This window comes from Pogona vitticeps, chromosome 2 (genome assembly GCF_051106095.1).
Source record: "Pogona vitticeps strain Pit_001003342236 chromosome 2, PviZW2.1, whole genome shotgun sequence".
Classification (NCBI taxonomy): Eukaryota; Metazoa; Chordata; class Lepidosauria; order Squamata; family Agamidae; genus Pogona; species Pogona vitticeps.
This window is the reverse complement of record NC_135784.1, coordinates 36,189,981-36,204,572: the sequence shown is the minus strand read 5'-3', so window position 1 is coordinate 36,204,572 and position 14,592 is coordinate 36,189,981. Positions and strand designations below refer to the sequence as shown.

Genomic DNA, 14,592 nt, shown 5'->3' with positions numbered 1-14,592 from the left:
TGCTGTTCCCTCTGGTGTTTTGGGATTGCCGGTGGCAATCCAACACTGATTTTCGGATTAAAGGCCTCCTCATCTCATCCAGAGACTTCCCCAGGACAAAATAGATCCCTAGGGAGCCTCAGAACTTGGAGAGTGTAGAATGTTTTACATTTAATTAAATGAAAGATTTCTGTCACTATGTGATGGCATCTTTACGCGGTGTAGTTGTACCAACAGGATTTCGGCCAATGAAATCAAAATGATTGTTTTGAAAAATTAGTTAAATCCCAGGTTTTAGGATCCAAATGACAAAGGTATGTAAGCCACAGTATAGTAAATACATCCTGGCCTATGTGGGTTTTTTTTTTTATTGGTTAACTAAAGAAAATGGCCTTGAGCATCTGAGTTTAATCTTTATTTTTAACTTTGCTCTATGAATAAGGTATGAGTTCGTATGCCATTCCCTTCCTTTCAAACTCCCCAAATTAAGGAACTTCTTATAAGTGAATACTTTAATCAGTTTAAGCTTCATTCAATTAGAAAGTTCCTCTTTTTATCCTTCCAACGTTTAATGTTGTTGTTCCAGCACTAATCAAAAGCCTAAATTGCTTTTTAGTCTGTTTTTAACTACATATCTAGTAGTGCAGTGTAACAGATCACTGCTGTGTGTTGATGTCCCCAATTAATCTCAGTCATTTAATGTAATCATGAATAGAAAATGCTCATGTTAATCTGTTTTTCTTACTGATACATGGGAAAAATATAACTAGTCAGAAGATTGTAGACATTGATGTTAAATGGAAACAGGGCCAGCCTGAGGGAACTATTCCATCACCTTTTTTTCTTGTGCTTGTTCCTTTCTTCCTGGATGGCATTGTGGCTATTTTAGCTTTCACTGTGGCAGCTCTAGAATTAGTGATATTGTGTTGCATCCAAACCAGTCTCTAGAGTCCTTCAACCAAGCCTTTCCTCTCCCCCCTGTATTTCTTTTCATATTTATTTTACCTTGGTTATAACAAGCTTTATTTTTCATTTTTTTTAATTAGGTGACTAAGTATTCTAGCTTTGAATAATTTCTGTGTCTCATGATTCCTTGATCTTTATTCATTTGCTTTATTCTAAATTAGTCACACTCTTAGTTCAAAAAAATCTTAGCATCATCCAAAAAAAGCCACATTTCAAATTTTTGTAAAATTTTTAGTAGTAGTTTGCGTTAAAGTTCAGCTTTCCTTGCTGCAAGCAAAATTGTCATAAACTGGAATAAAATAGACATTCTCAAAATCATTTTAGGTTTTAGTTGCAGATCACATTGTTTATCTTAAGGAAGCTACTTTGAGCTATCACTATTCTGATTATTTTTGTGTGTGTGGCTATTAAGGATGTGACTTTTGAATTTATTTATTTTTGGTAACCCTTTATTAGCTGTGTGAACACTGATGCTCACATACCATCTCTTCCAAGTGCTTATATAGACCTCTGACAAAATTTGCTTCACTGATCAGTTATTTGCCCTGTTTTATCTTAACTTTATTATCTCAATTCCTGTCTGGCCTTATGTTATCTTTGTTCCTTTGTTACATATGTGGTTCTTAGGTACATGTATTTTTTGAAAAAAAAAAAAGACTCCCAGCTGCCAGAATTCTGCAGGAATTTCCTAAGCAGCAGAATCTTGCAGCCCAGAATACAAGTATACAAACAACCTTTTCTCATGAGTACATCTTTCAGCCCAGTTCTCTATTCAAAAACAAGGAAGCTGCCCTGATCCTTCTTGGGTGTCACAGGGGCTTCCTGGAAGGGCTAGGTCTCTGGGAGCAGACCTCTGTAGAGCCTAATGGACTACTAGACTACACCTGTAGACTTCTGTTCTGTGGCTGCATTTCCCAGAATTCTGCCTAGGAAATTCCTGCAGAATTCTGGGAATTAGAAGGAGCATTCTCCTACTCACATCCTCCAGCAACTAGTATTCAATCTAAGGTTTCCATAAGCACAGATATTGCTGTGAGTAGGTTCCAGTTCTGTAACCAGATGCATGCCAGGCGTGCAACCAACATCCAGAGAGCACTTTGTCAGATTTATGTGGTAAATTAGCTATGGTGGCCTCCTTAGTTTCTCTTCCATACGTGGTCAAAAGCAACAGGATTACTTCAGTAATTATTAGTAGTCATGGGTGACATCATTGTCTAGTAATTTGTCTGATCTCTACTAAACTTATCCTATAATATTATGAGACAGGGATAGAAATTTCTCCCTGTCAACGTCTTCCTTAATGTGTATAATTTTATACACATGTCTTGTCCCCCTCTGCTTACTTATGACTCAAATACGGGAGGAAACTGTTCAGGGCAAGTTTTCTTTGGTTCTAGTCTTAGTGTACGAGAAGATAAAACATCTTGGCTTTAATTTAAGAATATTGAGGAAGAAAAACAGAAATAGTGGTGTATGCTGTATCATTTTGAAAGGTTCTGGAAACTAAAATTATTCCTATATCATCAATGAAAGGGGGGATTAAAAATCTATTCAAATATATATTGCTTTTGCAATGTTTCTCTCTGGCATTAATTTTGTAAGTAGATATTTATTAAAGAAATATACTTTTAAAATATGATAAATAGAGACTATCTTAGATTTAAAATTCAGTTATCTATTGCTGCTTCTTTTAATGGCCAGTATATCACAAAATGTACAGCTAGTAAAACAGCTGATGCATATTCAACAATCTATTCAGTAATTTATTTGGTAGCTTCCTCATCTTTGTCATGGAATTGTTTAAGATACATTGTCACTTCAAAACAGAAACACACTTTGCATTCTATAGAACTTGGTCTCTCTTCTTTTTTTCCACACAAAAAATCTGAGCAGATTTGGACCTTTTTGTTTTGTTTTCCTTGTTTGTTATGAAATGGAACAGTGTGGTTAAGCTTTCAGCTCTTTTTTGAAGAGCAGCCTTACATTCAGAGTGCTGTCCTCTGAAGATGCCGGCCACAGAGACTGGCGAAACTTTAGGAAGAACAACCTTCAGAACACAGCCAAAGAGCCTGAAAAACCCACAACAACCAGTCTTACTTTTCTTTATCTACACTAGATTTATCATAGCTTCAAAAGGAAAAGTTCTCGTTCCCCAGTCTTACCAGTCTTTATATTTAACCTCTTTAGACTGTCATCTTCAGGGGTGTTAATGGATTGTGTCCACACTCTGCCAGAGTAGATTACTGAATTCAGTGGCCAAATTCCTGTTGTGTTATATGATCATGTAAGGACAATCACAAAAACAATGGGAGGCAGTTCGCTTACTGGCAGTTGCAAGCCTGGCCACTCTTTGGTTGCATAATTGATTTGCAATTAGCGGGCAAACCACGAAAACAGCTTGTACAAGTAGCACTTGTATGCAAGGTTTTTCATGATAGAACTGTTGCTAGTGGGTTTTAAATTAACAAATAACTTCAGTCCCATTAATTTCAGTTGGTCTGTTCTAAATTTGATTGACTCCAACCAAGTGTGCTAGTGTTTAGAGGATTTAATAGTGACTAATTCCTTGGCAATAGGCCCTCCAAGGAATTGAGCAAGGTTAGAGAAATGAAACATAACCTCACATTTTCGGTATTAAATATGACCTGCTTAATCATGGAGTATTGATGTATACATATATATGCTAGTGGTGATTTCAAGTCACTAAGTGCTGCTCCTTCTCTGTGCAGAGTGATGCTATGCGCATAAAATGATGATGGTAGCAAATGTGGGAAAACCTGAAGATTTACAGAACTACAAAAAATCAGGGGGAAGTTTACATTGGAGTGGGGACTCTTTACTAAAGGTCAGCTCACTTAAGAGGCTACATGTGCTCATTGGTCCTGTATTTCTGACTGATGAGGAGAAAGAAGGTAGAAAGCAAGACAGGAGGCATGGAATGGAGTATCATGAAATAGTATATGACCTCGAACAATGAACAGGAGCATTTGACATTGCAATATTTTGTTGTAGATCTGAGCCTTACTAAACAAATTATCAAGACAGGTAGTGCTGAAATATAGAGAGGAAGTGGTTCTTATTAAAATATGACAAGCCTAAGCAGTGTTTGTCTGAAGCCTTTTTTAGCTCGAGATGAATCCAAATGAAAAACAAGGAATAATACTTTATCTCTAATATAATCAAGCCAGTTAATAGCTGAAAGAAAAAAGGAATATATGTTCAACTGTGGAATCAAGACAGAGTCAGGAAACTGTCAAACATATGAGCTGTTGCAGAATTCAGTATTTCTGTTCCAGTAGCATATGAATAACATAAGCTTGTTACTAGCCGGGCTATAAAAGTATGAACAAAAAAGACCCAATTTATAATAAATAGCTCTTACTGAAAGATTTTTGTAGCTTTAAATGTGTATTTATATATATATATGAGGATTTCCAGTTTATTGTTCAGAACATACTCCTGCATATACTGTATTGTATCATATGGTTATGTAGCAATGAAAGATATCAAGGGAAAAATATCTTCTGATTTACCGTAAGTAAAGCTTGTTTCAGTAAATTGTGAAGATTAAAAGTAATGTTGTGTGGGCTTCTGTTTTTAACTTGCAGTTTTCAATATTTTACAGGCAGCTAATCAGAAATAGGCAGGAAATAAAGAACTGAAATTCTGTCTACCATGACCTGGCTCAGCAATGGTGAACCTATGGCACACGTGCCACAGCTGACACACAGAGCCCTTTCTGTGGGCACGTGAGCCAAAAGTTGCCAGATCACTACTCCCCACACACACACACACACAGAGAGCCAAACCTCGTGCTGGTGCTTTGAGAGTGTGGGCCAGGATCTGGAGCAGCTAGCGCTGCTGGTGGATCTAGAGTGGGGTCTCGCGGCACCTCCATGCTTGGGATTCCCTCTTCTGCTGCCATTTCCGGTTCCGTCATTGCCTGCCACCTGCTTGTCTCTCCCCCCCCCCCGGCTGATTAGTGTTGGTGACATGTTTTTCAGTTTATTAGATTAGATTTAAATAACATGTTCTAGAGAACAGGATTCTTCTCTATTCTCCAGATGGTCAGTTAACTGACAAGGATTGGTCTAATCCTTGCTTGCAGAACTTTAAAGTCACATCATCTGTTGTAGGGGTTTTTTTTAAAACTCTATGGAATTTCAGAAATGTGGTAGCAGTAGAAATGAGTGAATGCTAAAATTCCAAATAAATTATTATAAATTGTTCCTCACATTTGTAGAAATAATATTTGCTATTGCTTGTGTCTTTACAACAATTCCTATGATTTGTAATGTTAATTTTTTTCGAGTCATCAGTTTCTTCTGAAGATTAGCCTTTTAATAGTCTCTCTTGTTCTTCAGTAGACCATCCAATAAACCGAAGATCAGCTACCACACGGAACAGTAAAAATCAAGATGTATCTCACATTGCATTTGGATCTAAGGTCTTTGGGCCACCACCTTCAGGCCGGAAATTCAGCACAAAAGCATCAGGGGAGGTAATGATATATTCTTAGTTCCTAAGAACAAACCTGGAGCCATTAGTGGGCAAATAGCAACTACAGTGGTGCCTCGCTTAACGATTGCTTTGTTTAACGAAGAATTCACTTAGCGATGGCTTTTTTGGAGCGATCTTGCACTCTGTTTAACGATGTTCCCTATAGGCGATGTTGGGCTGTGGGGAAGGAAGGCTGAAGCCGATCCGATCTTTCCCCCACACCGGGAGGCTTCTCCAAAAGCGCTGCGCCTTTCTCCGCCACCAGGCACCTCCTCCGCTGCTGCAAGCACAATCAGGGCAGCCCTTTGGGAGGAGCCGGGCTGTGGGGAAGGAAGGCTGAAGCTAATCCGATCTTTCCCCCCACCGGGAGGCTTCTCCGAAAGCGCTGCGCCCAATGGTGGGGGAGAAAACCGGATAATCCGTTCCTATTGGAATGGATTATCCGGTTTTCAATGCATCTCTATGGGAAAACACGTTTCGCTTAGCGATGTTTTCCCATAGCGATGGGTTTTTTTGAACCAATTAAAATCGTTGAGCGAGGCACCACTGTAGATCCAGTGTGGCATAATGGACAGAGTCACAGACAAGGACTTAGGAGACTTGGGTTAAAATCTCTGCTTGGTCATCAAAACTGACTAGAAGGTGGCAGTGATAAAACTGTTCCTCAAATACCTCACATATTAAAAAGCTTGTTAGGGTCACCATGTGACTTGACAGCACCGAACAAAAGGAATAAACCAGTCAGTAGCAAGAACGGTTCTAAAACAGCTGATTAAAACAGTTGGTCTATGATTACTTAATAATCAACTTGGGTTACTAAAAAACAAGCCATACAAGACTAATCTAGATAGTCCTGGCTTGGTAGAGTAGAATACTGTGGATGTAATATATCTTGATTTCACCATGGCTTTTGACAAGGTCTCTACTTCAAGGACCTCTCCAACATTTAAATCTTTTCACTTATTTTACATATTTTAAAAAACTTTGTAGGTACTATAGATTTTAGCATTTGAGGTTTAAATTCCTACTCTCCAATAGTTATACTTTTAAGTTGATATTGGTTCATCTGCTATCATTTTGTAAAATTTTATCTTTGTATTAGTTTTCCAGTTTGGGAGAGGGGCTTGGTCTAATTGTTGGCATTCCACCTTTCTTATTTATGTATACATTTTTGAAAAATAAATGTGTATATTTGTTTTCCCAAAGGTAATAAAATCTGCAAGCTCTAGGACTCACAGGTCATGCCAAATGCCAACTGTGGAAAAGGGAAGGGAGACAATACAAGTCTCTGGCACATCTAAACAATCTCCCTCACCGCTTGATATGGCTGTTGATCAAGGAAACAAAGAAAATATTCACCACACAAGTCAGGTGTCATTGGAGAAGGGTAAGATCCTGATATGATGACTGTAAAGGCTGACACTGAAATATTTACAGCATTTTGTTGTTGTTTATTCGTTAAGTTGTGTCTGACTCTTCGTGACCCCATGGACCAGAGCACGCCAGGCCCTCCTGTCTTCCACTGCCTCCCGGAGTTGGGTCAAATTCATGTTGGTAGTTTTGATGACTGTGACATCCTCCTTTCATGTCACAATGGTCACGTCAATCTCATTCACACTTTATTCATGCTGCCACCAACCACACTTATTGATCTGACTCATCAGACAATGGTATGGATTTCAAAATAAAAAGGATTGTTTATTGAGAAAACATAAATAATAGTAAATCACTGTGGAAACTAAATAAGGCAATCAATGTGATAAAGTATCCCCCTCAATCACTCTCTCATTCAGACCTACACTAGCACAGTACCTCATAACATGAATAAACAGGCCCTAACACCCTAACCAAGTTCCTAACCGAACCCTATCTCATCCCAATCTTCCCATTTCCCAAATCTCTCCTCACCACATTCACTCCCCCCTTATATACATTAACTCCACCCACTGAAGTCCCACCTCCTGTCCTGCCATAGGTAGATAAACTCCAGCCATAGCAGTGACAGGCGGGTGACATCATCACAGCCGTCACAATGACATTGTCCAACCATCTCATCCTCTGTCATCTCCTTCTCTTGCCTTCACACTTTCCCAACATCTGGGTCTTTTCCAGGGAGTCTTCTCTTCTCATGAGATGGCCAAAGTATTGGAGCCTCAGCTTCAGGATCTGTCCTTCCAGTGAGCACTCAAGGTTGATTTCCTTCAAAATGGATAGGTTTGTTCTCCTTGGAGTCCAGGGGATTCTCAAGAGTCTCCTCCCACACCACAATTCAAAAGCATCAATTCTTTGGCGGTCAGCCTTTTTTATGGTCCAACTCTCACTTCCATACGTCACTACTGGAAAAACCATAGCTTTGACTTTGCAGACCTTTGTCGGCAAGATGATGTCTCTGCTTTTAAAGATGCTGTGTAGGTTTGTCATCGCTTTCCTCCTGGTAATTTGTAACAACTCCAGAGAGTTTTGCATATGTTTGCTGTTTAAGACAGCTCTGTTGTCTTCCTCTGACTGTCCTGTTATAGCTAATTATTGCAGACATTTAATAACTGGCTATTCCTTCTCCATTCCTTTATTCATGTCTCCTTGATCTAATGTGCATGCTGAAGAACTTGGTTTTGCAGTCCCAGTGGTAGTTTGATGAGCTAACTGTTCTGTATGTTCCATTGATTCAGTGGGGCTACTCCAGTTGTAACTTGCTATCACAATGAAATTTCTCTGCACAAAGCTTCTTTCTGCAGTAAATCTTGAGTTTCTCAGATCTTTCATGGTTTCTGCCCCCCCCCCAGAAGAAACATCAGTCTGTGTCAAATTATTATGACAACTTCACAGAATACAGGGTTTGGGTTTTTTGTTTGTTTGTTTTTTGCACAGGAGAGCCCAGAAAGGGCAGAATATGGCAGTTTCTTGTGTAAAATGAACAGGTGAACTATAAAAGAAAAGGAGGGCCTCATCTTTGCAGGAATTCAAGAAATATCACTGATCTAGGGACAAATCCCTGTGAGAAGTTATGGCATGGTGACAGTTGGAAAATTACCGAGAGCAAGAAATCTTCATATCCGAACTAGAAAGCTAAAGGAGTGATGAATCACTGACAAAGATGAAGTTGTTTTCCTGCTCAGTTTTCTACTGTTTTCAGTAGATAAGAAAAGGAATAGAGAAGGGTAGACTTGGGGGGAAAGTAAGTTATTTCTTACAGGGCATGTTAGCTTTGGCCTGAAAGTGGGACATCCAAACAGAAATATTATATAAACAAGTAGAGATGTTAACTGAACATTAGGGGAGTGGACCACGGAGGAGAGGTAATCCTGAGTGGCATATTCTACTGCTATATTATTTTTCTTGAAATATCCTACTGAGATAGATGAGGCTGGGAGATGGTAACTGGCCCAAAGTTGCATAGTAAACTTCATGGCTTGAAAATTTTCCCAGCCCAAGTACAACATTCTTATTAATTCTATCACATGAGGTCTTCAAGGCTTCAGAAACTTGTATACAGTGGTGCCTCGCAAGACAAAAATAATTCGTTCTGTGAGTCATGTCGTCTTGTAAAATTTTCATCTTGCAAGGCGTGGTTTCCCATAGGAATGCATTGAAATTTAATTAATGCATTCCTTTGGGTCAAAAAAGTCCGAAAAAGTCACCAGGTAGTGAGCTGGGGAAGCACCATTGGAGGACTGACGGGGCCCCCTTGCTATGATTGCTGGCTTCGGATTGCAGTAGAATATGCCACTCAGGCCTTGCACCATCAGAAGACTGGCGGGGGTTCCCCCGCAGTGATCAGCACTTTCAGAGGTCTCTCGCCAGTCCTCCAATGGTGCTGGGCAAGCCTCCGAACGGAAAAAGGCAGGGGAAAAGGGCGGGGAATTCAAAAATGGTGCTGGCAAGCCCTGGGAGGCCTCTGAAAGCGGTGATAGCCACGTGGGGGGGGCGCCAGTCCTCCAATGGTGCTTCCCCAGCTCCCTACCTGCTAAGTGACTTTTTCAGACTTTTTTTAGCTCATAGGAACGCATTAATTAAATTTAATGCATTCCTATCGGAAACCGCGCTTTGCAAGATGAAAATATATTCGTCTTGCGAGTCACCTAAAAACTCGCAAGACACTTTCGTCTTGCAAGTTTTTCGTTGCTCAAGGCATTCGTCTTGCAAGGTATCACTGCACTGCTATTAATCCCAAGGTTATGCTTATACCGTTTGCTCAGTGCTGAGTTTATGCATACAGCACACCTCAGTTGACTTATCTGCAGTGGTTGTTGTGTTTCTGATAGTAATCAACTGATTATGTAAACTAAGATGAAGAGCCATTGTGTTTGTGGTGACTCGTGTGAATGAAATGTTGTATGTGTGATTCTTCATCATGGTCTCCTTTCATTCATATGGATGGTTCTGTGGCTGCACTGAGCCCTTCTGTCAGAATCCTCTGATGAGCATTGGATGAACACAAATGTAGCAGTTAATGCTCATCTTCTAGAAATGATTTTGCAGAGTTAGAAGTAAATCATTTTTATTTTAACATATATTCTTTCCAAGCTTGCTTAAGCTTCCATTTGGAACTCTAATTTGTGTTTTTTTTTTAACTCTTGTCTACTCTTGTGCAACCACATTCCCTTATCCCAGTAGCCACAAATAGTTGCAGAAGAATATATTTAAAAAGTGATGGCCCAAAAGGCCTTGCAAAAGTCAGTGACATGGCACAAATTTTATGTTTTTTAACATCTCTGCTCTTCCAAAGTAAGAGAATAAATCTCTGTGTTTCAAAGGATTCTAAAGCAATTCACATAAAATATAAATGTCTGCACTGCAGGGATTATGGAAATCAAACACCCTGCAACGGAATTTGCTTCAGAGCATTGATAAAGATTTGCAGGATTAAACAAAGACTACCAGAGCACTGCATATAAATAAAGAACTCCCATGCTTTTATGATTAAAGAGAAAGAACTAAAAATAAATTATTCTTGTAAGCCCTTATTAAATTTAAGCGCCAAAAGAACCAAATCATCAAGAAGAGTGAAACTTTTTTTACTTGTCCTAGTTAGTTACTAATGTCTGCCTTTCATACTATTGCATTCGATATCTCTGTGGAGCAGGTTTCGTTTTAAAAAATAAAAAGCAGTGGTGGTTAGCTTGCTGTGCAATTTCTCTTCTGGCACTGTGACAGCTGCTTAATGAACAATTGGTCTACTATATTTAACAATCATACCTATACCACCTCCTAAGCAATCTGTCCAGCTGCAGAATGAGACAGCTAAACCAAGGTGATCAAAAATATCAATAGAAGCTCTCCAGATTCTTAATGGGCAGAAAAGAGGCAAGAAAAAATGTGTGTGTTGCAAGTAACTAGGAATGTTTTATTCATGTGACAAGTTTAGCTTATCCTCTTTATCCTGACCCCATCATTAATATTTTCAACCCTTTATCCCAGTTTAACTTCTTCCCACAAAACATATTCCAAATGCAAAACAGACCTCACAAGCCAATAATTGTAGGGTACATCATGATTGTGTCTCTCCTGAAGATTATATAAATTTAAATAGCACAGATTAATTACCAAAAATGTTCCTCTACTGGTGATGTCATCTTTATTCTGCAGGCATAGCAAAACATACCTGACAGGATTTTGGCCACAGTTGATATGTAGAATGTAAAGGGATATTCATATTTTAAGTTGCAGGCTGCTAATCTCAATAGGCATTAAGGTGTCACAATGTTGTTTTTGGGTGGGATTTTCACTGTTTCTGGTGTGGTACACTGTACTTCTATAGACCCTCAAGCCATTCACTGGACATAATTGACACCTGATAAGATTGCAACTGGATGGGCAAGAGGGTGTTTGTGCAGACATTCTGGTGGTCTAATGCCTGCCAAATAGAGGATGGAACTAATCTTTTTGTCCATATAATGACAGGAAAGCACAGATGCAATTGAAAATTTCTGAGTTAAGCCACACATTTATTAGATCACAAAAAAGTTATGTATAAAGTGGGCTTTCCAGTTCTACAGATGGTATAAAACTTGGGGTGAAATTTTGAACTTGGACTCTATGAATAGACCATACAACTATCTTTTTGTAAATTGGTGCTATGTATTTTGCTCTGTGTAGTCAATTTTATACAACTCAGATTTTGGAGTCAAGACGCCAAGAGACAGATAAAATGACTGGAGGACACACTCCTTTGCCAATACATTTTGTCCTGGAATTTCTCTTACATCATACCTTCAATTTTTTTTATCTACCCACCATTGCAAAGTAGGACAAGAGAGGGGTATACCTCAGATCGCCAAGTTACTGTACACTGTAAAACATCTCTCACACACAGTGTGTACAAGATTCATGCTCTTAAATGACATGACTCAGTGGAGTGGAAGAAACCTGGTTAAGGAACTTGTTTTTGTTCTTCACAAGTCTTCCTTTGATGCAGCACCTGTCCTAGAGGACACTGTGTGGAAAGGGACCACACAACATCTGAGTTAATTCCTCTAATACAACCCAGTATTAGAATGTTGAGCATCCAATATATGCCCCATGTTGTCTGAGAGATAACTAAGAAGAACATGTAATAGCAATACATTCTGAGAAATTAGAAACAAGAAAGCAAATGAAAAGAACGTTGTACCCACAAACTAAGAAAAATTAATGGGGATAGATTCGTATTTAGGAAGTGAAGAATACATCCTTGTCTCAAAAATTATTTTCTTTTTGGATTGACCCATAATCTAGAAATTATCCATATTGCTTTAGTTTGGGGTCTTTCCAGTTTAGAAGGGAAATTCTTTAGATTGATGACAGAGAGAATGTGTAAACATATCTTCCTTTAGAGGAAGGAAATGTTGTCACAAAAGGGAAATTATTTGGAGCAAAGAAAAAAAATAAAATGAATAAATATTGTCTATCGTTTCTCTGAGTTATGTCATGTTGAAACTGTCATTAAAGTGTTAGACTGCAATTAGATGCTCCAGCATAAATCTGACTCTGCAGAGAAACTAATTAGACCTTTAGGTGATCATTCTTGTATTTACCTTGTTTGCTGCAATACTGTGATTACATAGCAATTTACATATTTTTTCCTGAAAAGATACACAGGATTACTCATTACAATTGATATGGGAATGTGTATGTATGTTTCCAGTGGAATAATTCCAGTATAATTTGTGGCTGGATATATAATAGAATATAATTTGGTCTAGAACAACCACCTCATTTGTTTGTAAACAGATATCACTGCTGTGTTAGGTACAAGTCATACAATGTGCAGAGGTTTGTAATAAGTATGAAATACAACTTTGTGATCCTGTATGTTAGAACCCCACCCTTTCTGATACTATTGAACTGTACAGCTGTTTCCTACAAAGCATCTGCCTTAAAAGATAGAGGAGTCCTCCTATCCTCTTATATTGAATGGAAATGACGATACTTTGACCAGAGTCTTTTCTGGATTGATGCTAGTATAACAGCTATTGTGTAAATTGTGGTGGCAAATAGGCACAAATTAACATTCCTGGTTGTACACCAAGTCATATGACTGGCATGCAAACATGTATGAGAGTAGCAACCCATTAATTAGCAGTCGTTTTCTGCATCATTTATGCAGTTACACTTACACTGGCATAAATTCTTAGTCATACTCTGGCCAATGAATGTAAAAGACTTAACAATGTTAATAAGTGAACTTGGCTTGATGCAGAATACTACATATCACTGGAGGTCCACTGCAGCTTCTGAACATAAAAATTTCAATTCAAACTTCCTCTGCTCCCTTTCAGTAATGTGTGGTGACTAGGGCTATGCTCTGGATTTAGAACATAACATATCGGGAAAATGAAGTGAAACGAAGTGTTTGTATGTTTCACTACTAATCTGAAACAAAGTAAAGAAAGTCAGAGTGATGCTAAGTTTTGCTTTCTTGCTTCAGAGGTTAAGATTCAAGAGCATCAGTTTTCATTTCATAGGGGTAACTGACAGCTGCGCAATAGTGCCAAGCTAATGCAGGACAGATTCATGGAAGGATGGAAGCTGGGCAAGGAGTAAATTGCATGTGTTCAGGGGCAGGTGGGCAGGCAAGCAGGAAAGAAACTGGAGGTTGAGCAGTCGTTGATGGCATTAGGTTTTGACCTTCAATCCCAGGTCACAGCCTCCGTTTCCCCCATTTTCATGATTTTTCACTATTTGGATGGATATGAATATGCACAGAACTTTAAAATATTCAGGTACATGTTAGATGATTTGCATAGGTTACAAATTTGCTTGAAGTGAGTTGGCTGAGATTTGTAATTTGAACCAAAGGGAAGCTGATGGTATGTGTACATTCTTAGTAGTAACGCACACCATGACATGCCTTTCTTCATTGCCTATTTTTAGTGGCCATCTAAACTGAAATTGGTCATTCATGAGATGTGACAATGCCAAATGTAGTGGGTTATGATAAAATTGAGCTGTGAAACAAGGAGAATTGGGTTTTAGGGTGCTGTTTTAAGGAATATGGTGTGTTTTCTGTAATTGGTTCGTCTCTCTTAGCATTGTGATAATTGTTAGCCCCTCTGCACACACATATTGGTGCCAGGCTATATTACTGTTACAGTGTGACTTCTATGTTAATGTTTTAAGTCTTTTTCAAAAAGTTACTTTAATAATACTGGCTTATTGAGCTACGGAGTTCCAGACTTTAGCAACCAAACCATTCAGTGCTATATCTAATGAAGAAAAGGGAGTGAGACATACTTGAGCGATTCTTTTTCCCCCTAGATGTTATTTGAGATCCCTTTTAATCAATCACATTGACATTTTCCCTTAAGATAATTTCAAATAGTAAAGTACAACTTAACAATGAGAGGGTAAAGTCTCCTTCCTGTGTTTATCGAATGAACTTGATTTTTAAATCCATTTCCATGGCTGCATGTTTCATTTAAAAGCAAGAAAATTACCACTACTTGATTGAGTCAAAATGTAGTGAAAGGTGTATATAGTCTTGCATTTTTTTATATCACATATTTTTAGCACAAAACTATGGAATGAGACAGATATAAATCAGGCTTGTGGAGCTAAAAATTAGAAGCTGTAATATTTAACTCTTATATATAAAATAGAAGAGTTTCTTTTTTAAAAAGAAAGAAAAATTAAACAAGTATATTGTTAGTTTTCATAACATTCTATTGT

General features: G+C 38.4%; 1 protein-coding gene across 9 annotated transcripts in view; it reads left to right on the top strand.

Annotated features, from left to right (window-relative positions):
• The window catches only part of CFAP20DC (CFAP20 domain containing), a 255,404-nt gene that overhangs the window by 116,527 nt on the left and 124,285 nt on the right, over positions 1-14,592 (top strand). For 7 of the 9 annotated variants that reach the window (XR_013542793.1, XM_078388811.1, XM_020795358.3 and 4 more), the window contains 2 exons: positions 5,310-5,446; positions 6,652-6,832. Coding sequence is in view for 7 of the 9 variants with exons in the window: in XM_078388811.1 (XP_078244937.1) it covers positions 5,310-5,446; positions 6,652-6,832 (318 nt within the window). In the remaining 2 variants the exon portion in view is untranslated. The remainder of the gene's footprint in view (positions 1-5,309; positions 5,447-6,651; positions 6,833-14,592) is intronic. The other 2 variants (XR_013542794.1, XM_072989319.2) reach the window with 1 other exon arrangement.